Consider the following 26,037-nt stretch of genomic DNA (forward strand, 5'->3'; position numbering starts at 1 on the left):
AGAGTGGTACATATGGCGATGCTAGCAGCGTTTAGATCGAGAGATTTGTCTGATCGGGACGATCAGACTTAGGTGAAGGGCAGTGTCACGGATATTAGCATCACTAAGTTATCCCATCACTAAGGCGATGCTAAGGCCATGCCAAGCAGTATTTACGTTAATAATCAAATCAAGTATACACATATATAAGGCAGCCCAGAGAGATGTCACACACAGATGCATTTACTTATACGCCTATGTGCGCGCGAAAGACTGTAAACTACAAACATTCACATCAATAATTCAATCTTTATGTATCTACATAAACGAATAAATAATTGCGTCTACACATACATATGTACCATGTACGAATACGAGCAGCGGAGAGTCAATGCGCAAAAACATGCATATATCTGAGAAGTTTGAGAGCTACTGGACTAGTAGATTCTGGAAGCGCCTAAAAGATGTATAAAATTGTACAATTTTAGTTATAGCTGAGAAGTTTGAGAGCTCATGGACAATGCTAGTACATTCTGGAAAAATGCGAACGAGGAAACCAAAGGGTATAAAAGGCAACAGATGTAGAGGCGCTGAAATTCAGTTTGAGTTGAGCAATCAATCAGTTATTGATTAAGCACGCGATCTGGCGGCCAATAGTAGAGTTCAATTTGAGTTATCAATCAGTTTGGTTATTAAGCCAGCGAGTAGCAAAGTATAAGTGTCATTGTGAAGTACTTTAATAAAGGCCATTTTTCCATTATTCAATATTGGAGTTATTTATTCAACAGTTTAGTGATTCGAACTTAGCAGAGGATTGCAAATAAGAGGATTTGCAGCAAATTCGTTACAATATAATATATATAATGTAATGTCGATATTGCTTTGAAAAATAACTAATTTGTAAATGACTTTTGTGAAAAATATATTGTTTAAAAGTTCAGTTTGTGAAAAACTGCATAGAGAGAAGCTCGTCAATAAATATTAATTTAAGTTACAGGATTTAGTCCTTTTATAATTTTATTTTTTATTTTATTCTATTTTATTTTGTTTTATTTTATCCTGTTTTATTTAATTTTTTTTACTTTATTTAATTTTATTTTTTTATAGTTTATTTTTTAATTTTATAAAATTGTTTTGTATTATATTTTACTTTATTTTATTGTTTTTTTAATTTGTTTATTTAATTTTATTTAAATTTCTTTTTTTTTCGCAAAATCTTTATTTACTGTGTGAATTTTCAAAAACGCCCGATCTGAATATAAATTCAATATGACATTGGTGTTTCTTGAAAAAACACCGAATTCTGAGATAGGGCGTTTGATAACTGGCAGCCAAGATAGGTTGACATTCCACTCAGCAGCCGATCAATAAAAAAAGAACAAATTATTCTAAGACATTCAACAATTTATGATAAATTTGAAAAATATATTAATAAAATGTGTGTGTATGTTTGGAAAAAGTACATTTCTGGTCCTAAAATAATATTTTCTAAGAGCTTTAACAATTAGGATTGTTGGGAAGTTAGAAGTGCGAACGTCTAGGTACTCAGCAATTTTCTGCTATATACAAATATTTTAATTAGTCAACCATCCGAAACATTGATATGTTTCAAATCGAACTTTGCACTTTGATTATGTTGGTTATGTTATGAATTTCGGTAAAAGTCTAGGTGAGGGGTCGACTGCTAATACGCGAAAGAGGTGTCAAAAGACACGTATTGACCTCGACAACAATAATCCGAAGGCGGAAAATAAAAATTGTATCTATGTCCGGAGATATTTGCAGTTGGAATTGGCAATTTTCATGTGGTTGGTGTAATGTTGTTGTGCACTGAACGAAATTTTGTGTACAAAGGGATTTTGCACGCATTTAATTTCGATCTCACCCCATTGGTGGACCGGCTAGGGTAATTTTTTATAAGCGCAGCCGAAGGCCGCCAACGCAGAAAGGTGTTGTGCGCAAAAATAGTACGAATCCGACCCCCGGTTTCGAAGGGACCTGGGGTCATTTTTCGGTTTTTCGTTAATATCTTTTGAACGAGTTAAAATTTGTATTTTCCGCCTTCGGATTATTGTTGTCGAGGTCAATACGCCTCTTTTGACGCCTCTTTCGATATTTTTGGACGCGTATTAGCAGTCGACCCCTTAACTAGACCTGAATTTCTTAGACCAAAAACAAATCAAAAGGAACAAAATCTCCTTATGGGACACTGGGATACTAAAGCGTTTGAAAGGATACTGTTCTAATTTATACGCCATGCTCTAGCTGAAACTTGTTATTAAACATATACACAATAACAACTTTTGTGTTTAATTTCGCGAAAAACCAGTAATGAAAAAAATCTGAATGTTCGAACATCCATGTCAATTTTTGAAAAATTTTGTGAAATTTATGGGTCTCTGGTTGATCTCCAACATCGTCCAAAAAGAAAGGAAAGCTGAAAGAATTTGAGAAATACATGTTTTTTTTTTTTTTGAATACAAAAAAATTCCCTTTTGTCATATATGTAATACTCCTATATTGCTACAAAAGTCTAGGTACATTCCCAAACATCAGAGTGCCGATATATTGTTGTTTAAATGTTTTTGTATTCAATAATCGAATGTACCAAAATTTTTTTTTTCTTGTCACACTTATGCTGCTACAATCACAAAAATTGTATAGGCTGTCTTGTTTTGATTTCGAATTCAAAACACATTGCGAGCATTTTCTATTAGCAATATAGCAGTATTACATATGTATATGCTTTTTGTTGATGCTATTAGTTGTCAAATTGAGCGGCTGTTGAGAAGAAAGTTTTAAATTTAAGAAGTATGTTAGTTCTCAATCGATCTGTCAAAGTTAAGCACTGGGCAAAGCTTTCCATATATATCTGGCCTTAGGAAGCAATAAACTTGCGAACAGCCCATTTTTGTGACCAATGGCCTCGGGTAAATTTCTTTACAGGTTTACAGGTACTTGGTCGATGAGGACTTTTCACATTTCATTTATGTATTAAACAATTCTAGCAACTGTGGGTTGTAGCCGAATTTTAAAACCTTCTAATAACTATTTTTCGTGCTAATTTGACCAGACTAAAGATAAAGTAAAACATTTACAATAAAGTTCTAAAATCTTATACAAAAGTAGATATGTTTTAATTCAATTCTTACATTTATTTACTTTAGAGTAGACATTTTGGTGCAGTAAAACAATAGTTATGACCATTCTTGGGAAATGGTTTTTTATCGATCCATTTATCATTTTGCTCATCGTAAACTGAAACGAAATCTTTATTATTGGCACCAACAGCCCACAATTGATTGTAGATTGAAATGCAACCAGTTCTTTGGCATTCTATATTCAAGGAGCAAATCTACAAAATGTAACGATTATTTAGATTAGCAACAACAAAATAAATATATATTAAATACGACCTTAGTCCATTCATTTCTTTGTGGATCGTATCGTTCCACCGTTGAAGAATTTTTTTCACAAAAGCCACCTACAACAAATATTTGTCCATTGTGAACTGATGCCTGAAATGTTGTGAATTTATTATTTACTCACATATGTATTAAAAAACTCATAATTTTCAGTTTATTATTTCTGAACTTACACCTTGGTTACAATGTGGTTCATTCATATCCGCGCATTGAGTCCAGCTATTTGTTGTAGGGTCATAGCATTCGACAGATTTTAAGGATTTTCCGTCGTACCCACCAATAACATAAATTTTTTCGTTGAGAACAACTGCGTTAACAAATGCACGAGGTGTGCTCATACTATTTATTGCCTTCCATCCATCAGACGCGGTATACCTGAATATTTGCGGAGGTTCGAATGGTTTAAAATGTATGGCGAAGATTGTCAAATTAAAATACGAATGGCAACCCGGCAACAACTTTTCTATGGTGCACTCCTGTCAAAACTGCTACATTTCCTTTAGAGGATTTTGATGAGCTGTTATGGGCAATCGAACCTATTAAGCAAGGCGAAGCATTGCTACAACAACAAACCAAGTTCACAATCTAAGATGATGGAATTAATGTTTCTTTACCCGACTATGACGATTTTCAATATAAATATCACGTTTAAAAAACAGCAGCAGTCGCGAATGGATCAGATAAAAGGTGCTATAAAGCACAATGTTTGGAATACAGAAAGAACCCTGCCATGGACCGGTGATTGAACTTTATCAGTGGGGGTTTGTCATTGCCATTTATTGTCGCTCAACCGCCCAGGCTATTTTTGTTGCCTCGTAGCAAAGTAAACAAGTCATTACTTCTTAGCGATAATTGACGACGATAACCAACACCAATGGAAATCAAGTCTTCTTCCACCTGGTTTTACTACCCTCATAGTAGGAACCAGCATTAATAGTAAAAACATTGTCAGCTTAGAAATTAAAAGAACAACTCTTGCCAACAAATGCTACATTGGACTGAGTAGGAAATTGAAAAGTAAGGAAAGTATTGCAGTCGGCACCGCAGTTTGGCAGCAGAGTAAGGGGGAGACCTACACTTAGTTGGGAGAGGCAAGTGGAGGAAGATTTTACCACCCTTGGTACTGTAATTTATCTTTGTGCGCCCCATCTTCCATATCTTCAATCTATCTCCGTCTTCCGGCGCTTTTAGCAACAGATGGAGAAGACTACAATATGTCCAATCCTCAAATCTGGGAACAAAAATGGTGTCTCTAATTTGTTGCTGACCGCTCTACTATTACTAACCTAGCGTCGTTTTCTAATTTTTTGCATCCCTGCATTTAAGGATAGTCGTCAGGTAAATAAAATTCCACACAAAATCTTAATATTTGAACTTGAGTGTACGGGATTTCATTCTGTCTTCTTGTCATGATTAATATTGTGGTTAATTTTAGCACCACTAGGCTGTTAGTAAATAATCACGCAACAACAAAAACATTAAAGCGAGCCACACATGTGTACATGAACACAGCAATCATCATTTACACACATATATAGAAGGCAACGAAGAGATATTTCACGCACACCCTTGTGGTCATCAGCCGAAGTAGTTGCTCGCACATACACGCGCATATGACTATGAGAAACGCATAAACTACAAATATGGACATATATAGCTGGTAACCAAGCAGAAGAGTCTAGAAGGTGAAACGTCTAGACCTTTGGAGAAATATGCGGACAAGGCAACAGAGAGTATAAAAGCAGCGCAAGCTGAGGAATGACTAATCAGTTTGATTTAAACACGTTATTAGTTGCGAAGTGAAGTATAATTGTACTACTCCCAAAATAATCTAAATAAAGCCCAGTTTACAATCGCTTCCCAAGGCAAGTCGGTTCTATGTACCGGACCGACTCGGGATTTTTCCCGACCAAGGACTGTCATTTCAGTGCAACCCCATTTAATTTGTTGCGTCCCTCCCACAAATTGTCATCCTCCCAGCAGCTTCTTGCAGCGGGACTGCTCCATATTCTCTTGCTCCGGGAAGGTATCGAACCTAATCCGGGCCCGTCTCCTGGCCCTGGTCCTGAGAAATGGTTTTGCTGCATCTGCCGGAAAAGAATCTTTTTAGGGCGGTCATACTCTTGTCAGTGTGTCTCTTGTAAGGGATGGTTGCATCGGACAGGTTGTTCTGGGCTTCACGCCTTAGGGCGTCCCGTAGTCTACGCTTTAGCGCCCCACACTACCTTTCAGCAGCCCCGCTGCTCAGCAAGCCACAACAAGTACCCGCTGCTGCTCTCGCCCCACGGCGCCACCAACTCATACGGCTGCTCCCACTCATACCTGCAATCTCCGTAGTAGAGTCGGCAGCAATGCCGAGCATCAGCCCCTGCCCCCGTCTTCTCCCCCCTATTTTCCGCAGCAATTGTGTAGGTCAGGGAAACAGACTCTTAGTCCCTACGTCCCTTTGCACCGTTTGCCAGCACAGAATATATATGTTTGCGACATCCGCCCAATGCAGCTCCTGCCATGGACGGTGCCACTTTCCTAGATGTTCTGGTCTCCGCGACGGCAACCCCCGACGGGTTTCATGGCGCCATGTTGCCAGGCCGCATACCAAAATACACCGGGGACCCCAATGCTTACCCAAGGACGTCCAGTCCCAGGGCCACAACAGCAGTTGCGTCCTAGCCTTCCACAACCCAGGCGTAGTCACCCGTCACTTATTCCCAGAGTGACGACGTCTCCCTCCTTGCACTTCAGAATTCTGCAGTTAAACTGTAATGGATTAACTGGGAAGATCACGGAGATAGTCGATTTCATGAAGCGGCACAACATCCGCATTGCTGCGATCCAAGAGACTAAACTCACGGCAAGATCTGCTCTGCAGACCTGTTCTAGGTATAATGTCCACAGAAAAGATCGCGAGAGCGGAAATGGAGGCGGCCTCGCGTTTATCATACATCACTCTGTGCAATATCATACATTTGATCCTGAAATCGGCCGCAGGGACAGTGTCCTAGAACGTCAAGGCTTATCTGTCCAGTCAGGCGATGCAAACCTAGAAATCATCAATATCTACATCCCTCCTACCACCTGTTGCCCCAGTGGATACCGCCCTAATATCGGCGCCGTACTCACTGGCAACAATCGCATTATCTTAGGCGATTTCAATGCCCATCACGATCTATGGCATTCAAACTTGCGGGCGGACAGTAGGGGTGAGAATTTGGCGGATCAAATAGAAGAAACGACGTTCTGCACAATAAACGGAGACCCCCCCACACGTATGGTAGGAAGCTGTCACAGTTCGCCGGATATATCAATCGTGAGCGCAGGACTAGTAAACTGCGTCAACTGGCAGCCGATGGTAACATTGGCATCCGACCACCTGCCTATACTTATTTCGCTCGAGCGTACCGCCGACTTCATCGTCACAGAAAAACGCACTTTCATAAACTTTAAAAAAGGAAATCCTTTACAGACAACCGCTTTGCTGCCCTCCCTATCCCGACTGATGCCCGCCAAGGGGAGCTTGCTTTCCGCAAGGTCATTGAATCCGCCTCGGCTCGCTTCATTCCCGCTGGTAGAATTCCCGAAATTTGGCCCCACTTTCCGGCGGAGGCCGCAAATTTAGCGAGAGAACGTGACCTTATAAGTCAGCTCGATCCCGGCGACCCCCAAATAAGGGATATAAACCAACGCATCAGATTGCTTGTGTATGAACACAAGCGGGCGAAATGGGAGGAGCACCTAAGCGGTTGTAACCTCTCTGCCGGTGTACGTAAACTTTGGTCCACCGTAAAGTCCCTACCGAATCCGTCTAGGCACAATGACAAAGTTTCCATCACCTTTGGCGATAAAGTGCTGTCGGATGCGAAAAAATGCGCGAGCGCTTTCTGCCGACAATATATAATGCATTCTACGGTCGACAAAGATAGACGGAGGGCCAACAGACACGCACATAAACCTAAATTCAGCGCGTCACCAATTACCATCACCGCCAAAGAGGTTGAGGATGCCATCGGTCATGCTAAACCATCCAAAGCAGTGGGCCCAGACGGCATAGCCATGCCGATGCTTAAAAGTCGAGGGAAGGAGGGTTTCAAATATTTAGCGCATGTCTTCAACCTGCCTCTTTCCACCTTTGTCATACCCGAAAAATGAAAAATGGCCAAGGCTGTCCCGCTACTAAAGCCTGGGAAACATGCTAACATAGGAGAGTCCATATCGCCCGATATCTCTCCTATCGCCAGTAGCCAAGACGCTTGAGGCCATTTTGCCATCAGCCGTCAGCACCCAGATAAATTGCGGTTTAAATCAAAACCCCCACCATAGGACAGTACTCGTAGCGCTAGACTTATCAAAGGCTTTTGATACGGTAAACCATGGCACGTTACTGCAAGACCTGGAAGGGTCTACCCTTCCCCCTGTTTTAAAAGGTAGACCGCAAATTATCTGGGTGGTCGGCAGGCATCGGTGCAATTTAGAAATAAAACATCAAAACCAAGAAGAATTAAACAGGGGTGCCACAGGGTGGTGTCATATCCACACTTTTGTTTAATTTCTACATATCTAAGCTGCCTTCGCTACCAGAAGGAGTTACTATCGTTTCCTACGCCGATGACTGCACAATAATGGCCACAGGCCCAGGCCAACAGTTTTTTCGCCTCGCGAAACCTGGCATTATCACCGACTAAATTCTCCGCGACCTTATTTACAACATGGACGTCCCAAATGTCGACCATTTTGATCATCCACGTCGATGGCACTACGCTACCGACTGTCCTACACCCCAAAATCTTGGGTGTGACGTTTGATCAGGATCTACATTTTGGTGAGCATGCAGCCGCAATTGAACCGAAAATCCAGAGCCGTAATAAAATCCTCAAATCCCTTGCTGGCAGCATTTGGGGAAAAGACAAAGAAACGCTCATTACCACATACAAATCAATTAGCCAGCCAATTGCATGCTACGCGTCCCCCATATGGTCGCCAAGCCTAAAAACTACTCACTGGAAGAAGCTACAGGCCTGCTACATACTGCTCTCAGAACCGCCACGGGCTGTCTTCTTATGTACCTAGAACACCATCTACATAATGAGGCGAGAATACTCCCCATCAGGGAGAGAAATGAGATCCTAACCAAACAGTTCCTGTTGAATACCCAGAAACCTGGGCATCCCAACAGCCAACACCGCCTAGGGGCTTAAAGAGTCATCTCCGTAAGCATTATGAGGAAATACTGCACCTGAGAACTCAGCCGTATGCAGCACAAAAACACAAGCAGGTCCTCAGTGAACTCCACAAACAGGCGTCGGACCTTTATGCCAGGAATTGCCCGGTAAATCCAGTACTCAAAGAACAGTACCCAAAACTTGCGGAAGAGGAACGCATACTCCCCAGGGAAACGCGAGTCACTCTAGCTCAACTTCGTTCTGGATACTGCAACAGGCTAAACGCTTACCTATCCAGAATCAACCCCGACATACACAATGTAGGCCCCGCTTGCAATGTGTCCCCACATGATACCAACCATCTCTTTAATTGTAATGTGGAACCAACGCCTCTAACACCCCTTTCATTATGGTCCACCCCTGTTGAAACAGCAAGTTTCCTTGGACTCCCGTTAAGGGATATTGATGACAATGTTTGATCGGTCGCACCTATTAGGTGGGGCGAAGCACTGCTACAACAACAACAACAACAACAACAACCAGTTTATAATACTGCATATTGGAGTAATTTATGCCACAGTTTAGCGATTCGAACGTTAGCAGAAGGTTTCAAATAAGTGGAATTTCCCTAAATTCGTTACAATATGACACTAAGGGCCAACATTACGAGTGCCGGGTGTAACCCCATTTAATCTGAATAATCTTGGCGATTGGTGTAATCCAGTATCCTAAGTTATGTTAGTTTGAACTGGTGTATAAAGGCTCACATAGACTGAATGTGTCCGTAATTCTTCCACAGTTTCTTTGACGACCAAACAGAAATGGCCCAATTAGGTACCAGGACTTATTATATAGAATATCTCTATCCTCTTGGCAAATACTTGAAGTTTTGTAGGTCCTAGATTAGCTGTTACCTCGAGATCTGACAACTCTACCGCCTCAAGTAGATGAAGGCTAAACCACGTGAGCGCGGGAAACTAGCACAGAGCGTGTTCAACCGAAGGCTTACACAAACCATACCTTCCTTAGTAGATTTGCAAGGACTTAAAGAATCCTTGTGAGGACCCCAAAGCCGAGGACTTTGTATCCTCACAACATACACATATCTATATATTTTTGCAAATAACATACATTTGGAAATAACTTGGAATTTATACTTGAATTTTTATCACTTTGGAAATAACTTGGAATTTATACTTGAATTTTTATCACTTATATATTTTTTGCATGAAGCACCAGAAATATACATATGTATACCTTTATGAATTATGCCCTAAATACATATATTCTGTTGTACATTGAATTTATAATTATTAAATTGAAGAATAAATTACACTTGCGCACTTTTGCACGCAAGCCAAATATTTACATTTTTCGCAAACATAAACTTTGAATATAGGATCACCCTAACATGCATTAAATATTTGGAAAGTAGATACGCACAAAACATAAAAATGCAGCGGTCGATCAACCCTTTGCACACTCAAAATCCAATGTACCCAGTTACAAATACAACATACATAATAACTTAAGTGAACGGAGATCAGCAGCAAGTCGTCAAAATAAGCGCCGCTACTAATTGAAATTTCGTTATACATATTTACGCACTAGCATACAACACACCAACGCACGCCATACAACAGAAGGCAGAAGCATTGAGCAAAGCAAAACACAACATTAGAATCAGGTGACCACAAACAAATATACAAACACACAATATATAAACCAAAGCCTGGAAAGCACAGTATGAGCAAGTACAAAGGCATTGTATTCAATAAGGAGCATTATGGTGCATGGAAATTCATGGGAAGGAAATATTTACCGGAACAACAGTTGTTTTATATTGTTAATACCATTAGTTCAAAGTTGTTATTATAAAATAACCGTTTCCCTGCGTGCAAAAATTAGTATATAAGGGCGACGAGTTCGCATTGAAATTCAGAGATTAGGAGACAGGCATACGAGTCGGTAGGCTTTATCACTACCGACCAAGAGTACACCTGAAGGCTTTTTCACTTCATTTGTACTTAGAGTATACTCGTCTGGAGGCTTTATCACTCCATTCGACCGCAGAGGTTGGCCGAGGGCTTTATCACCTCCGTCACCTCTTATAGAGCAAGGAAATCAGCCTAGGAGTAGAAAAGTAGAATTTTATCAAATAAATAATTTTTTATAACGTTTTGTATCGAACAAAACAGAGTTATTCTTTCAGAAGGACCGTTAGGAATTTCTACTTCCAGGAACCCTGGACGGACTGAGACCAACCCCGGCAAAGTCAAGGAAAAGTCCGTCACATCCTTACATCAGGAATAATTTTGTATTTCTCTAGTACGCCCAAAAATGGAATACGCCTCAGTTGTCTGAAATTGTATCTATAGCGCCCGAGCTGAGAGGGTTTAAAGACAAATTATTGGATTTGGTTTCTCTTTATTTTGACCAACCAATTCCATTCTGTTACTCAAGCTGCAAGCTCATCAATCTCCAGCATTTAATGTTTTTATACTCAGTTTGAACAGAGCTCACAGAGTATATTAACTTTGATTGGATAACGGTTGGTTGTACAGGTATAAAGGAATCGATACAGATATAGACTTCCATATATCAAAATCATCAGTATCGAAAAAAAATTTGATTGAGCCATGTCCGTCCGTCCGTCCGTCTGTCCGTTAACACGATAACTTGAGTAAATTTTGAGGTATCTTGATGAAATTTGGTATGTAGGTTCCTGGGCACTCATCTCAGATCGCTATTTAAAATTAACGATATCGGACTATAACCACTCCCACTTTTTCGATATCGAAAATTTCGAAAAATCGAAAAAGTGCGGTAGGTAATCATTACCAAAGACGGGTAAAACGATGAAATTTGGTAGGTGAGTTAACCTTATGACGCAGAATAGAAAATTACTAAAATTTTGGACAATGGGCGTGGCACCGCCCACTTTTAAAAGAAGGTAATTTAGAAGTTTTGCAAGCTGTAATTTGGCAGTCGTTGAAGATATCATGATGAAATTTTGCAGGAACGTTACTCCTATTACTATATGTATGCTTAACAAAAATTAGCAAAATCGGAGAACGACCACGCCCACTTTAAAAAAAAAATGTATTTAAAGTCAAATTTAATAAAAGTTAATATCTTTACAGCAGGGATGGGCGTTATCAACAAATTTGAATAACCATTGACGAAAAAATAAAAAATAAATTTTTATTCATTATTCAAGAAAACTTGAGTGATGAATAACATGTTATTTTTTATTCAAGCATTTCTTGAATAATGAATAACATTTTCTCGTTATTCAAAATATTCTAATTGATGATAAACGCCCATTCTTATTTTTGCAAATTTTGAATAAAGAGTTGAGTTATTATTCATTATTTACAAAATATGGAAGAACAATAAAATTTTAGTTTTTATTCAGTTATCCAAAAATAAAAAAATAAACCATCGAGATGCCTTGAAAATATACCCATATGCGCAACCAGTTCGCGTGTAGTTCTGAAGCTTCTTAGGGTAATATTGAGATGATTTTGGGGAGTATTCGCGGGGTTTTTTGGGGGCCGTTTGGGTGTAATTTCTGGGACACTTTGGCATGGTTTAGGGGAGTACCTCGGGGTCCTCCCGGGGTCATTCCGTGACCTTTTTGGGACTCCCTCGGGGTAATTTCGGGGTCATTTGGGGGTCATTTCGGGATGGTTTTGGGGACTCCCTCGGGGTCATTTGGGGGTCATTCGTGGGTCATTCCGAGATCTTTTTGGGGACTCCGTCGGGGTCATTTGGGGGTCATTTGGGGATGGTTTTGGGGAGTCCCTAGGGGTCATTTGGGGTCATTCCGGGATCTTTTTGGGGACTCCCTCGAGGTAATTTCGGGGTCATTTGGAGGTCATTTCGGGATGGTTTTGGGGACTCCCTCGGGGTCATTTGGGGATGGTTTTGGGGAGTCCCTAGGGGTTTGGGGTCATTCCGGGATCTTTTTGGGGACTCCCTCGGGGTCATTTGGGGGTCATTCCGGGATGATTTTGGGGACTCCCTCGGGGTCATTTGGGGGCTATTCGTGGCTCATTCCGGGATCTCTTTGGGGACTCCCTCGGGGTCATTTGGGGGTCATTCCAGGATGATTTTGGGGACTCCCTCGGGGTTATTTCGGGGTCATTTCGGGATGGTTTTGGGGAGTCCCTAGGGGTCATTTGCGGTCAAACCGGGATCTTTTTGGGGACTCCCTCGGGGTCTTTTGGGGGCCATTCGTTAGTCATTCCGGGATCTTTTTGGGGACTCGCTCGGGGTCATTTGGGGGTCATTCCGGGATTATTTTGGGGACTCCCTCGGGGTCATTTGGGGGTCACTCCGGGATCTTTTTGGGGACTCTCTCCCGAAATGACCCGAGGGAGTCCCCAAAAAGATCCCGGAATGACCCCAAATGACCCCTAGGGACTCCCCAAAACCATCCCCAAATGACCCCGAAATGACCCCGAGGGAGTCCCCAAAATCATCCCGGAATGACCCCCAAATGACCCCGATGGAGTCCCCAAAAAGATCTCGGAATGACCCACGAATGACCCCCAAATGACCCCGAGGGAGTCCCAAAAACCATCCCGAAATGACCCCCAAATGACCCTGAAATTACCCCGAGGGAGTCCCAAAAAGGTCACGGAATGACCCCGGGAGGACCCCGAGGTACTCCCCTAAACCATGCCAAAGTGTCCCAGAAATTACACCCAAACGGCCCCCAAAAAACCCCGCGAATACTCCCCAAAATCATCTCAATATTACCCTAAGAAGCTTCAGAACTACACGCGAACTGGTTGCGCATATGGGTATATTTTCAAGGCATCTCGATGGTTTATTTTTTTATTTTTGGATAACTGAATAAAAACTAAAATTTTATTGTTCTTCCATATTTTGTAAATAATGAATAATAACTCAACTCTTTATTCAAAATTTGCAAAAATAAGAATGGGCGTTTATCATCAATTAGAATATTTTGAATAACGAGAAAATGTTATTCATTATTCAAGAAATGCTTGAATAAAAAATAACTTTTTATTCATCAATCAAAAAATTTAAAATGATGAATAATTTTTTATTTTTTATTTTGATTTGTTTCATTTCAAAATGACTCAACCCTGCTTTACAGTATATAAGTAAATTATGTCAACAATCAACTCCAATAATGATATGGTGCAACAAAATACAAAAATAAAAGAAAATTTCAAAATGGGCATAGCTCCGCCCTTTTTCATTTAATTTTTAATGCCATAAGTCGAACAAAAACTTACCAATCCTTGTGACATTTGGTAGGGGCTTAGATTCTAGGACGATAAATGTTTGCTGTGAAAAAGGGCGAAATCGGTTGAAGCCACGCCCAGTTTTTATACACAGTCGACCGTCTGTCCTTCCGCTCGGCCGTTAACACGATAACTTGAGCAAAAATCGATATATTTTTACTAAGCTTAGTTCACGTACTTATCTGAACTCACTTTGTATTGGTATAAAAGATGGCCGAAATCCGACTATGACCACGCCCACTTTTTCGATATCGAAAATTACGAAAAATGCCATAATTCTATACCAAATACGAAAAAAGGGATGAAACATGGTAATTGGATTGGTTTATTGACGTAAAATATAACTTTAAAAAAAAACTTTGTAAAATGGGTGCGACACCTACCATATTAAGTAGAAGAAAATGAAAAAGTTCAGCAAGGCGGAATCAAAAGCCCTTGGAATCTTGGCAGGAATACTGTTCGTGGTATTAAATATATAAATAAATTATGGGTAACCGACAGATGATGGTCTTGGTCACCCTGGTCCACATTTTGGTCGATATCTCGAAAACGCCTTCACATATACAACTACCAGCACTCCCTTTTAAAACCCTCATTAATACCTTTCATTTGATACCCATATCGTACAAACACATTATAGAGTCACTCCTGGTCCACCTTTATGGCGATATCTCGAAAAGGCGTCTATCTATAGAACTAAGGCCCACTCCCTTTTAAAATACTCATTATCACCTTTGGTTTGATACCCATATCGTACAAACGCACTCTCTAGTCAACCCTGGTCCACCTTTATAATGATATCCCGAAAAGGCGTCCACCTGTAGAACTGAGGCCCACTCCCTTTTAAAATACTGATTAGCACCTTTCATTTGATACCCATATCGTACAAACAAATTCTAGAGTCACCCCTGGTCCACCTTTATGGCAATATCTCGAAAAGGCGTCCACCTATAGAACTAAGGCCCACTCCCTTTTAAAATAGTCATTAACACCTTTCGTTTGATGCCCATTTTGTACAAACGCATTCCAGAGTCACCCCTGGTCCACCTTTATGGAGATATCCCGAAAAGGCGTCCACCCATAGAACTAAGGCCCACTCCCCTTTAAAATACTCATTAACATCTTTCATTTGATACCCATATCGTACAAACAATTTCTCGAGTCACCCCTGGTCCACCTTTATGGCGATATCTCGAAAAGGCGTCCACCTATAGAACTAAGGCCCACTCTCTTTTAAAATACTCATTAACACCTTTCATTTGATACCCATATCGTACAAACAAATTCTAGAGTCACCCCTGGTTCACCTTTATGCCGATATCTCGAAAAGGCGTCCACCTATAGAACTAAGGCCCACGCCCTTTTAAAATACTCATTAACACCTTTCATTTGATACCCATATCGTACAAACAAATTCTAGAGTCAGCCCTGGTCCGCCTTTATGGCGATATTCCTAAATGGCGTCCACTTATAGAACTATGGCTCACTCCCTCTTAAAATACTCTTTAATACCTTCCATTTGATACACATATCATACAAACACATTCCAGGGTTACCCAAGGTTAATTTTCCTACGTGGTGATTTTCCTTTATTTTGTCGCCATAGCTCTCAACTGAGTATCTAATGTTCGGTTACACCCGAACTTAGCCTTCTTTTAATTAATGGGGGGGATTCCCCCGGCCTCGGGGTTTCTGAGGGAGCCCGCGATTTAGAGGTACTAAGACATTTTTTTTTTAATTCATGAGAGTCTTTAGTTGTTCCATGTGCAATTTTAAGCCGAATTTCAAAAGCAACGAATATCTGCATTTCGTTTTAATATTATAGTGTAGTGTGAAAAACATTTTGAAAAGTCCTTTTCCTTAAAATTTAAGAATAAATATTTCATTTGGCAGCTGGCTCAAAATGCTGTTTATAAATTCGTGCAAAACACGTGAGGGAAACTATATTAGAGCAAGGCAAAAAGCCAAGTATTTTGCTATTATCGTTGATGCTATGCCTGATGCTAGTCACGTTGACTACGTTCATTTTGCGCTACCTCCATTTCAATTCGAAAGCAACAAATTTTACTATTCAAAAACGGTTTTTGGCTTTCGTGGATCGTAACCAAAAAAATGGTCAGAAAATCGCTGATCTAATTTGCCATACATGATTTAAGATTGTCGTGCACAAGGGTACGATAACGGCGCCAATATGAAAGGAGCTTAAAACGGAGCACTACGTCACATGCTCGACAAAAACTCGAATGTTGATTACTCGCCTTGTGCAACCCACAGCCTCAATTTATGTGATGTTGATGCTGCAGAATGTTGTTCTGCTACAATTACTTTCTTCGGAGTTGTACACAATTTTTTTACTATTTTCAGCAGAAGTCTACAACAATGGGACATCCTAAAAAAAAATGTACTGAGCTTTCATCACTGTCTTTCAGACACTAGGTGGTCGGCTAGAATTGAGGCAATCAGACCATTCGCAAACCATGTTCCAGGATTAACACAAGCACTAAACACATTCCTTAAGCTAAATTTGACTGCACAAGCATACGGATATGTTACCGGCATTCTAAAGTACATCAACAAGTTAGAATGTATCTTGCTGTCCTCAATTTGGTTCAAAATACTGACTACCATTAATGAAAGAAACGTGGTCCTCCACGCTAGAGACGCCACCATAGATGTTGAGGTCCGACATCTAGATGCCTTATTAGCTGATTTGAAGTTGATCAGGAACCAATGGGAGACAATTTTAAATGAATGCAAAACGTTTCGCCAAAGTTTCCGGACATTCGAAGGAGAAAACCCAAAAGACGTTTTGAAGATAATGGAAATGAGATGATTACGAATGATCCAGAGTCTGATTTTAAAAACAATACATTCTTGGTGATCGTTGATTCGGTAATCACTGGCCTTACTAAACGATTTGCAGCTATGAGAAATTTGAACGAGACGTTTTTGTTTTTATGGTAATTTGAAGACATGGATGAAACTGCGGTTGGGGCGAGCGCAGCCAAATTGGCCGAAAAATACAAGTCATACGTTTCTCAAAGCTAAGAATGCGAAATAATTCGCTTGAAACACATTGACGAAGCAAATTTTGATAAAGGTCTGTCACCATTGGAATTGCTAAATGCCATCTATGTTCAAAATCTGTATACAATTTTCCCCAACATTTGTGTTGTTTTACGTATCTTTTGCACTATACCTGTCACTGTAGCTAGTGCAGAACGTTCTTTCAGCGTCCTTTCAAGAATCAAAAGCTTTCATAGATCGTGTTTATCTCAAGAGCGAGTTTCAGGACTTACAACGCTTTGTGTTGAATCCGTTTTGGCAAGGCAGTTAAATTTTGATATTATTATAAAAAATTTTGCAGCGAAAAAAGCAAGAAGAGCCACTCTTTGATATCCGAACCTTCGAGATTGAATAATTAAAATTTATAATTGCAACTCTGAACACAAATAGCGAATTGTATTAGATTAGTTATTAGATTAAGAAATGTACGATATTGAAGATTAAGGCAACTTTGTAAAAGGAGAATACAAAAGAAGAAGAAGAAGATGGTCGACTTCCAGGTATGAAATACAGATTGACTAGCTTTACCCGGCGTACGTTGTAGAGATCGAATGAATGTTGCGTTATTTTTTCTGTTTTGTTTGTTGATAATTTAATTTATTGTTCTGTAAATTGAATTGAATTTTGTACGCATATTTGGTGAAATTTTCTGTTAAAAAATTTTATTCTTGTATCTTATTGTAATACATTCGTTCGGTGCAAAGATAAACAAATTTTTTGGTGTTCCAACTCTAGAGCAAGCAACATATAGCTGGTCATGGGAAAAGCACGGACTCTCTAAATTTAAGCCTGCAATAGTAAGCGACTGTCCTTGTGCTTGCAAAAGCAAGGCGTACAGGAAACTGTAAGCGCTTAAATTGAATGGCAAATCTGTAGGCATCATTGGGACCCGTGGTATGAGCACATCTTCACCTTTGCTTCTACCGCTAATGATTGTTGCTTCGATTACATTCGGCATTCATTTCTAAACGCAAAGTCTGGTTCCATTGCACAATTTTGGTGGATTTAAGTTCCGAATCCATCAATAATGATTCATGAATGAGACGTGATTAATTCAAATTTATCAAATGCATTAGTGGATTTTTTTAGAGCGCTCGTAAATTGTTTAGTCCCAGGCCTGGGTTTTCTCTCTACGACCCTGGGTAGGTCCACATCTCATTGAAACGGACAAGTGGAAAGCTATGTGAGACCCTATGGGGTTTTTAAATCGGCGCCAGTTACCGAAACTAAGACGCAGATGACGCGCTAATTTCGCCTATTGGGGAGGTAAGAAAGAAAAGACGCTGCCTATAAGGTAACGTTAAAAGCGAGTGCAACAAGAGGAGTGTGTGAACGCTAACGCGAGTGAAAAAGGAAAGCGAGACGCCTTTACAGGAAGAAAAAACCAGAAGCAGAAAGGCATGAGTGCGAAGAGCTTGAGCTGCTAGCCACCACGAAGAACGAGCCCAAATTTTACCAAAAAATTCGGCGACAGACGGAAGGTTTTAAGTCCCTGGTAAACTCCTGTAAGAACGAAAACAACGACCTTATTTGTAACCGATGTCCATCAATGTCCGCCCGCCCTATTATTACGAAGTCAAAATAGCAATAACCAGATTATATAAAATTAAAAAAAAAAACCTTTTTAAAAATAAGAAATATAACGCTTTATAAGTTCATTGTAACCTTTAACGATAATTAGGCTGTTTCGTCTGCGACAAAAAAATTCCATATTGTATATAATTATATATTTTTAACATTAAAACTTTACACCTAAATTATTAAATCTTACAGTTTATATCACAGTCCTAGTTGTTCTAATAAAAAGCGTGTTAAATTTTGATGGTATATTAAGAACATTTAAGGCCTGCCGTTTCTTGTTATCACAATGTAATACGCTTTTATTAGAACAATTAGGACTGTGATATAAACTGTAAGATTTAATAATTTAGGTGTAAAGTTTTAGTGTTAAAAATATAAAATTATGTACAATATGGATTTTTTTGTCGCAGACGAAAAAGCCTAATTATCGCTAAAGGTTACATTGAACTTATAAAGTGTTGTATTTCTTTACAGTCAATTTATTTTTTACTTTTTAGTTAATTACATTAACCAGTAATAAAAGCTTACTTTTAAAAAAGCTTTTTTTCTTTAATTTTATTTTTTACTTTTTAGTTCGTTTTGTTAGCAAGTAATAGAAGCTTGTTCTTAGAAAAGCTTTTTTCTTAAATTTAATTTAAATATGAATTTTTTTTAAATTTTTAGTAGGGTATAATATTGTTTAAATTAGTTCTGTAATCTTTACTTAGTTATTTATAACGTTTCTCATCCTGTCCATTTCTTTTAATGCATCAACATTACAAGGTTTCTTCGAAGTCAACTTTGAACAGTCAAGTTCTTCTATTCGAGTGTTAACTAACTTAAAATCATATTTTATTGTGACTTTGCCTATGTCGCGTTCAGTTTACAACTACTAATTGCAGATCTCTGCTCTGTTCCATCGCCAAAAATCTGTAAAACAAAATCAAGTGCGCAGAAAAGTTTGCAACAAAAAGTATGCAACATTTAGCGATAACAGCCTAACTTCTACGTTTGTTGCATACACAAACAAAGCGAAGTTACCTGCGTTCTTGAGGACTTAGGCTTTTATTCCCTTGTGAATACAAATCTTTACCGATAACTCTGTTATCGATTAATTTATCGAATTCTCGCAAAGTAATATTGCATTGTCATCGGAGTGTGCAAAATTTCAGCTCAATCGGACACCGGGAAGTGTATCAAATTTAACTTCAAGATTTGATTACAGACAACATCCAAGTGAAAGTAAATAAAAGCTTATAAAAACAACAAGGCCGCGAGCGCTGATGTATTACCTGCGGAGCTAATCAAATACGTCGGCGAGAAGTTGGTAAGGCACATGCGTCAGCTTTTTTGCAAAATATGGTCGGATTTTTAGTGACGAAAATTTAAATGGAGGCAATAATTGCCAATGATTTTTTATTATTATTGACAGCGCGCTTGTGTGAATCACCTGATACATGGGGTAGTCAGGGAGTTCCCTCTCCCAAAAGCCATTGAAGCTTTATAAATATGTGACACAGATATCAATTCTACACTCAAATAAACTTTTTTTTTTTTTCAAAAATTGGAACCCCTCAAACATTCTCACAGCGCTAATAATTTACGAACCCAATATGAGTCCGAAATATGCGAAAAATATGAGCCTCAGAAATACGTTCTTATGGGAGTCTTTCATGACTACGATATGACGAAAAATTTGAGCCTTTTCCAAAAAGTGTTCAGCAAACAAAGCAACTTCAGAACAGAAATTCACATTTTATTTTGGAAAAATTTTCAATCAAATTAAATTTGAATATAATCAGAACGTTTCTCGCCGTTCTTTTCACAAATGCAGAGGGACGTTTTTATTTCATCGACGCTTTGTTTAATCACTTCATAATTGTCCGCGTATTGACAATGTACGTAAGTTTTAAGAACAACAAATTGCCTCCGCTGTATATCCCGGTTGGTGTGTCATACTTTCCAATATGATACTCAATTTTTAATGACTAACGTAAAAAACCCGCCCTGAACGGGGCAATCGTAATCCCTCATATAATTCATACAATTGACTCCGATAAGAGTCATATAAGAAGTAAATAGCCCCAGCGGGTTAGGCGCTTAGAATATAACCGCGGTAGGTATGCCTGTCGTAAGAGGCGACTAAAATACCAAATTGATTCAAGGGATTGTGTAGCGCAACCCTCTCAAGGGATTGCCAGCGCAACATATGTATAGCTTCTCCAACCCAATTGTCAACCTCACCTACCCGTGGCGAATCATGTTTCATTAATAGCCGAGGCTCTGACGACCCCAAGTTCCTCTTGGACTCCAAAATCAGCTCATTGTTGTTGATGTATTAACGATAAAGACACTCCCCGGAGGCTTTGGGGAGTGTTATCAATGTTGATGGTCCTTTGCCGGACACAGATCCGGTACGTTCTGGTAACAAAGCACCTTGTATTTTTTTATATATTTTAAATATACCACACCTCAACGTACCAAGGAGAAAAGTTTAAAATTAGTATCAGCTTGAAAAAAAAAAAAACAGCTAAAAAATCGTTAAATCAAATAATTTTCAAAAACTCCTTACAACCATTTTTATTCCTTGATATTAGTTGAAACAAGTAAGGAAAGCTAAGTTCGGGTGTAACCGAACACTACATACTCAGCTGAGAGCTTTGGAAACAAAATAAGGAAAAATCACCATGTAGGAAAATGAACCTAGGGTAACCCTGGAATGTGTTTGTATGACATGTGTATCAAATGGAAGGTATTAAGGAGTATTTTATGAGGGAGTGGGGCATAGTTCTATAGGTGGACGCCATTTAGGGATATCGCCATAAAGGTGGACCAGGGCTGGCTCTAGAATTTGTTTGTACGATATGAAAATCAAATGAAAGGTATCAAAGAGTACTTTAAAAGGGAGTGGGCCTTAGTTCTATAGGTAGACGCCTTTTCGAGATATCGCCATAAAGGTTGACCAGGGGTGACTCTAGAATTTGTTTGTACGATATGAAAATCAAATGAAAGGTGTTAATGAGTATTTTAAAAGAGAGTGGCCCTTAGTTGTATATGTGAAGGCGTTTTCGAGATATCGACCAAAATGTGGACCAGGGTAACCCAGAACATCATCTGTCGGGTACCGCTAATTTATTTATATATTTTGACGAATAGGAGTGACACTAAGTGATACTCACATCCCTAGTCTGATGCTAAGTAAATAAAGTCACAACAACAATAAAGCAGACAGTCACTTGTATCTACATAAACGAATCAATCATTATACACATATGTACGTATACGCAGCTGAGAAGCAATGCACAAACACATGCATATATCTTATCTGAATTGCTCACAAGAGAAGGCAATAATTTGTGCAAGTATTACTCAAATGAGAAGTTATAAACGTAGTTGTGGCTCGCGATTTTGTAGCTGATAACTAACTAGTAAGTTCTGGAATGGAAAATACTAGAAGTATGCCATGAAAAATCAAAAAGTATAAAAGGCGCGACAGTAGAGGCGAGAATTCAGTTTCATTTGAGCTATCAATCAGTTTGGTTATTAAGCAAGCTATTCGTTGAAAGTTTGAGTGTGATTGTGAAGTACTTTAATAAAGGCCATTTTGCATTATTAAAAATTGGAGTTATTTATTCAACAGTTTAGTGATTCGAACTTAGCAGAGTGTTGCAAATAAGAGGATTTGCAAGTAAATTCGTTACAATATGTAATACCGCGAACAGTATTCTTGCCAAGATTCCAAGGGCTTTTGATTCCGCCTTGCTGAACTTTTTCATTTTCTTCTACTTAATATGGTAGGTGTCAAACCCGTTTTACAAAGTTTTTTCTAAAGTTATATTTTGCGTCAATAAACCAATCCAATTACCATGTTTCATCTCTTTTTTCGTATTTGGTAAAGAATTATGTAATTTTTTTCATTTTTCGTAATTTTCGATATCAAAAAAGTGGGCGTGGTCATAGTCGGATTTCGGCCATTTTTATACCAAAAGAGAGTTCAGATAAGTACGTGAACTAAGCTTAGTAAAAATATATCGATTTTTGCTCAAAATTTTTTTTTTAAGTGGGCGTGTTCGTCATCCGATTTTCTAATTTTTATTTAGCACACATATGGTAATAGGAGTAACGTTCCTGCCAAATTTCATCATAATATCTTCAACGACTGTCAAATTACAACTTGCAAAACTTTTATATTACCTTCTTTTAAAAGTGGGCGGTGCCACGCCCATTGTCCAAAATTTTACTAATTTTCTATTCTGCGTCATAAGGTCAACCCACCTACCATTTTTCATCGCTTTATCCATCTTTGGTAATGAATTATCGCACTTTTTCGGTTTTTCGAAATTTTCGATATCGAAAAAGTGGGCGTGGTTATAGTCCGATTTCGGTAATTTTAAATAGCGATCTGAGATGAGTGCCCAGGAACCTACATACTCAATTTCATCAATATATCTCAAAATTTACTCAAGTTATCGTGTTTACGGACGGACGGATGGACATGGCTAAATGAATATCTTTTTTCACTTAGTTTATGCCGTTACGGATTACCGTTATGCGAACAAAATTAATATTGTGACGAATATTAGTGACACTAAGCGATACTCACATCACTAATCTGATACTAAGTAAATAAAGCCACAACAACAATAAAGCAAGCAGTCACTTGTATCTACATAAACGAATCAATCATTATGTCTACACATATGTACGTACACGCAGCGGAGAGAAACGCACACACACACATGCATATATCTTATCTGAGAAGCGGAATTTCCCAAAATTCGTTACAATTGTTGTCAGAAGAGGAATTGTTGAATAAATTCCGAAGATTGCGAATACAAATTGGGCATGGCAAAGTTGAGTGAATTGAAGATCCAGCAACTGAAGAAGGAGTTCGAGAGCCGTGGATTGAATACAACCGGCAATAAACTCGAACTTCAGGCACGACTACGAGAGGTAATGGAAACAGAAGGAATTAGCTTGGAAAAGTATGTCTTTCATCTTGATGGCGAGGAAACAACAAAAATGGAAGAGACGGTTACGCAGACAGTTACGAGCACAGACTTGAACACGATTTTGGCTGCAATATCTGCTCAAACATCGACAGTGTCATCGCAACTGGCAGAACAGACGACATATATGGCATCACAATTGGAAATACAGGAGGCACGCATTTCAGAAATGTCGTCGCAAATAACAAACAAGATGGAATCACAGCAGACATATATTGCAGAAATGTCGTCAGAAATAACATCGAAGATTGAAGCACAAGAAACGCGCATTTCAGAAATGTCGTCACAAATATCAACCGATATGGTATCCCAACTGGAATCGCAGCAAACCCGTATAACATCACAATTGGAAGAATAGAAGACATAATTGGCAGCTTAACTGGATGCGCAAGAGGACCGTATATCTGAAATGTCGGCACAAATTTCGGAACAGGTATCATCGCAGCTCTTTGTGAAACTGGAAGAGCAGGATGCAAAAATTTTATAACTCGAGGACAAAATTGATGCCGAGATAGAAGCGTTAAAAGGTCGTATGGAGCAGTTACAACTAAACTGCCCAGCTGTGCAAGCTAGCAATCCGAAGGTAAAAACTCCATCTTTTGACGGCTCTGTTCCTTTCCAGGTATTCAAGCTTCAATTTGAGAAGATGTCAGCAGTGAACAACTGGAATGCTGAAGATAAAGTTGCTGCACTATTCGTGGCATTGAAAGGATGAGCTGCTGAAATCCTACAGACTATTCCCGAGGGAGAGCGGAACAACTACGAAACATTGATGAGCGCTCTAGAGAGGCGATATGGAAGTGAACACAGGAACCAGATATTATACCAAATAGAGTTGCAAAACCGCTACCAAAAAGCTAATGGGACTTTGCAGGAGTTTGCGTCAGATGTCGAAAGGCTTGCACATTTGGCGAATGCCGACGCACCCGTGGAATACATCGAAAGGGTAAAAATTCAGAGCTTTATAAATGGCATACGGGACGTCGAAACGAAGCGAGCCACATACGCAAACCCAAAGCCAACATTTGCTGAAACGGTATCCCATGCACTGACTCAGAAAACAGCATCGCTTCTGTGTAAGCCAGCGTTCAAAGCACGCCGTGTGGAGGTAGAAAGGCCACACTGGGTGAACACAATATTGGAGGCGCTGAAAGGATCGCAAAAGCGGAGTAAAAGAGTTATCAAATGCTTCAAATGCGGGAAGCCCGGTCACATTGAACGTCATTGCGATCTTGATCCTAGTGGCCGCCTTAATAACAAAGCTGGAGGCGATGAGCAAGAGCGAGTTAGATGTACAGATCGAGAGCTAGGTCCAGCTGTTGAATGTCCTGTGATATCTGTGTCGCAATTTGGAAGGAAATCAAGCAGTCTTACCGTCAGAGGGAATGTGGATGGCAAAGAACATGTACTGACTGTTGATATGGACGCTTCTCATTCCTTTATTCGATCTGATTTGGTCAACAGGAGAGTAAAGCCATTACCTTCCAAATTTTGCTGCAGTTGGGAAGGCCCGTGCAGAGTTGTGAAGAGGATCAGTGATGTCATCTACCGCATACAAACAATTGGAAAACCACGAAATAGAAGGATGGTTCATTTGGAGAGGCTAGCAGCAGTTAGATCGAGAGATTTGTCTGATCGGGACGATCAGACTTAGGTGGAGGGCAGTGTGACGAATATTAGTGACACTAAGCGATACTCACATCACTAATCTGGTACTAAGTAAATAAAGCCACAACAACAATAAAGCAAGCAGTCACTTGTATCTACATAAACGAATCAATCATTATGTCTACACATATGTACGTACACGCAGCGGAGAGAAACGCACACACACATGCATATATCTTATCTGAGATGCTCACAAAAGTAGGCAATCATTGGCGCAAGTATCACTCACATATACAAACGCATATGAGAAGCGTGCATCTGTAGTTATAGCTGATAATTTTATAGCTGGTAACTAAGTTAAATTCTAGAAACGCCTAGAAGTATGCGAACGAGGAAATCATAGAGTATAAAAGGAGGTAAAGCTGAGAATCAGTAATCTGTTTGATTTAAGCACACTATCTGTTGAGAAGTAGAAGTGTTATTGTCAAAGTAGTCTAATAAGGACCATTTTGCATTATTGAATATTGGAGTTATTTATTCAACAGTTTAGTGATTCGAACGTTAGCAAAAGGTTGCAAATAAGCGGAATTTCCCAAAATTCGTTACAATATACTCTGTGAGCTTTGCTCAGCTGAGTTTAAAAATGAAGAATGTTCATTTCTGAAAATAGGCTAAGGCTGTACCGATTATATGTATGTGAATATAAGTAAACCGGAGTAAATTTCCATGTATAAACATTGCTTTAGATAACCACTGCATCAATTCTTCTATATAAAAAATAAGGCGCGATATACCTCCGAAGAGAATTTAGCCGAGCTCCTCTTTCAGTTTGCGTCGTGTTCCTTTTAATTTTTTCTACAAATTGGAGGGAGTGGTCTGTAGGGTTATATTTATATTCAACGTTAAAGAAATTGAATTTTTGTTCTTGTTAATTTTTTATATTTCAATTTTG

General features: G+C 39.3%; 1 protein-coding gene across 2 annotated transcripts in view; it reads right to left on the reverse strand.

The window, feature by feature from the left end:
* Positions 1-2,736: 2,736 nt before the first annotated feature.
* LOC137251291 (kelch-like protein 5) overlaps positions 2,737-26,037 on the reverse strand; it is an 85,736-nt gene continuing 62,435 nt past the window's right edge. The window contains exons 5-8 of one of the 2 annotated variants that reach the window (XM_067785619.1): positions 3,578-3,779; positions 3,396-3,497; positions 3,132-3,334; positions 2,739-3,053 (exon numbers count right to left, since the gene is read on the reverse strand). In XM_067785619.1, the coding sequence (XP_067641720.1) occupies positions 3,143-3,334; positions 3,396-3,497; positions 3,578-3,779 (496 nt within the window). In that variant the 3' untranslated portion in view covers positions 2,739-3,053; positions 3,132-3,142. Of the gene's footprint in view, positions 3,335-3,395; positions 3,498-3,577; positions 3,780-26,037 lie in introns of both variants that reach the window. The other variant, XM_067785618.1, reaches the window with a different exon arrangement.

The sequence above is a fragment of the Eurosta solidaginis genome, chromosome 4 (assembly GCF_040869045.1).
Source record: "Eurosta solidaginis isolate ZX-2024a chromosome 4, ASM4086904v1, whole genome shotgun sequence".
In the NCBI taxonomy this organism is placed as follows: Eukaryota; Metazoa; Arthropoda; class Insecta; order Diptera; family Tephritidae; genus Eurosta; species Eurosta solidaginis.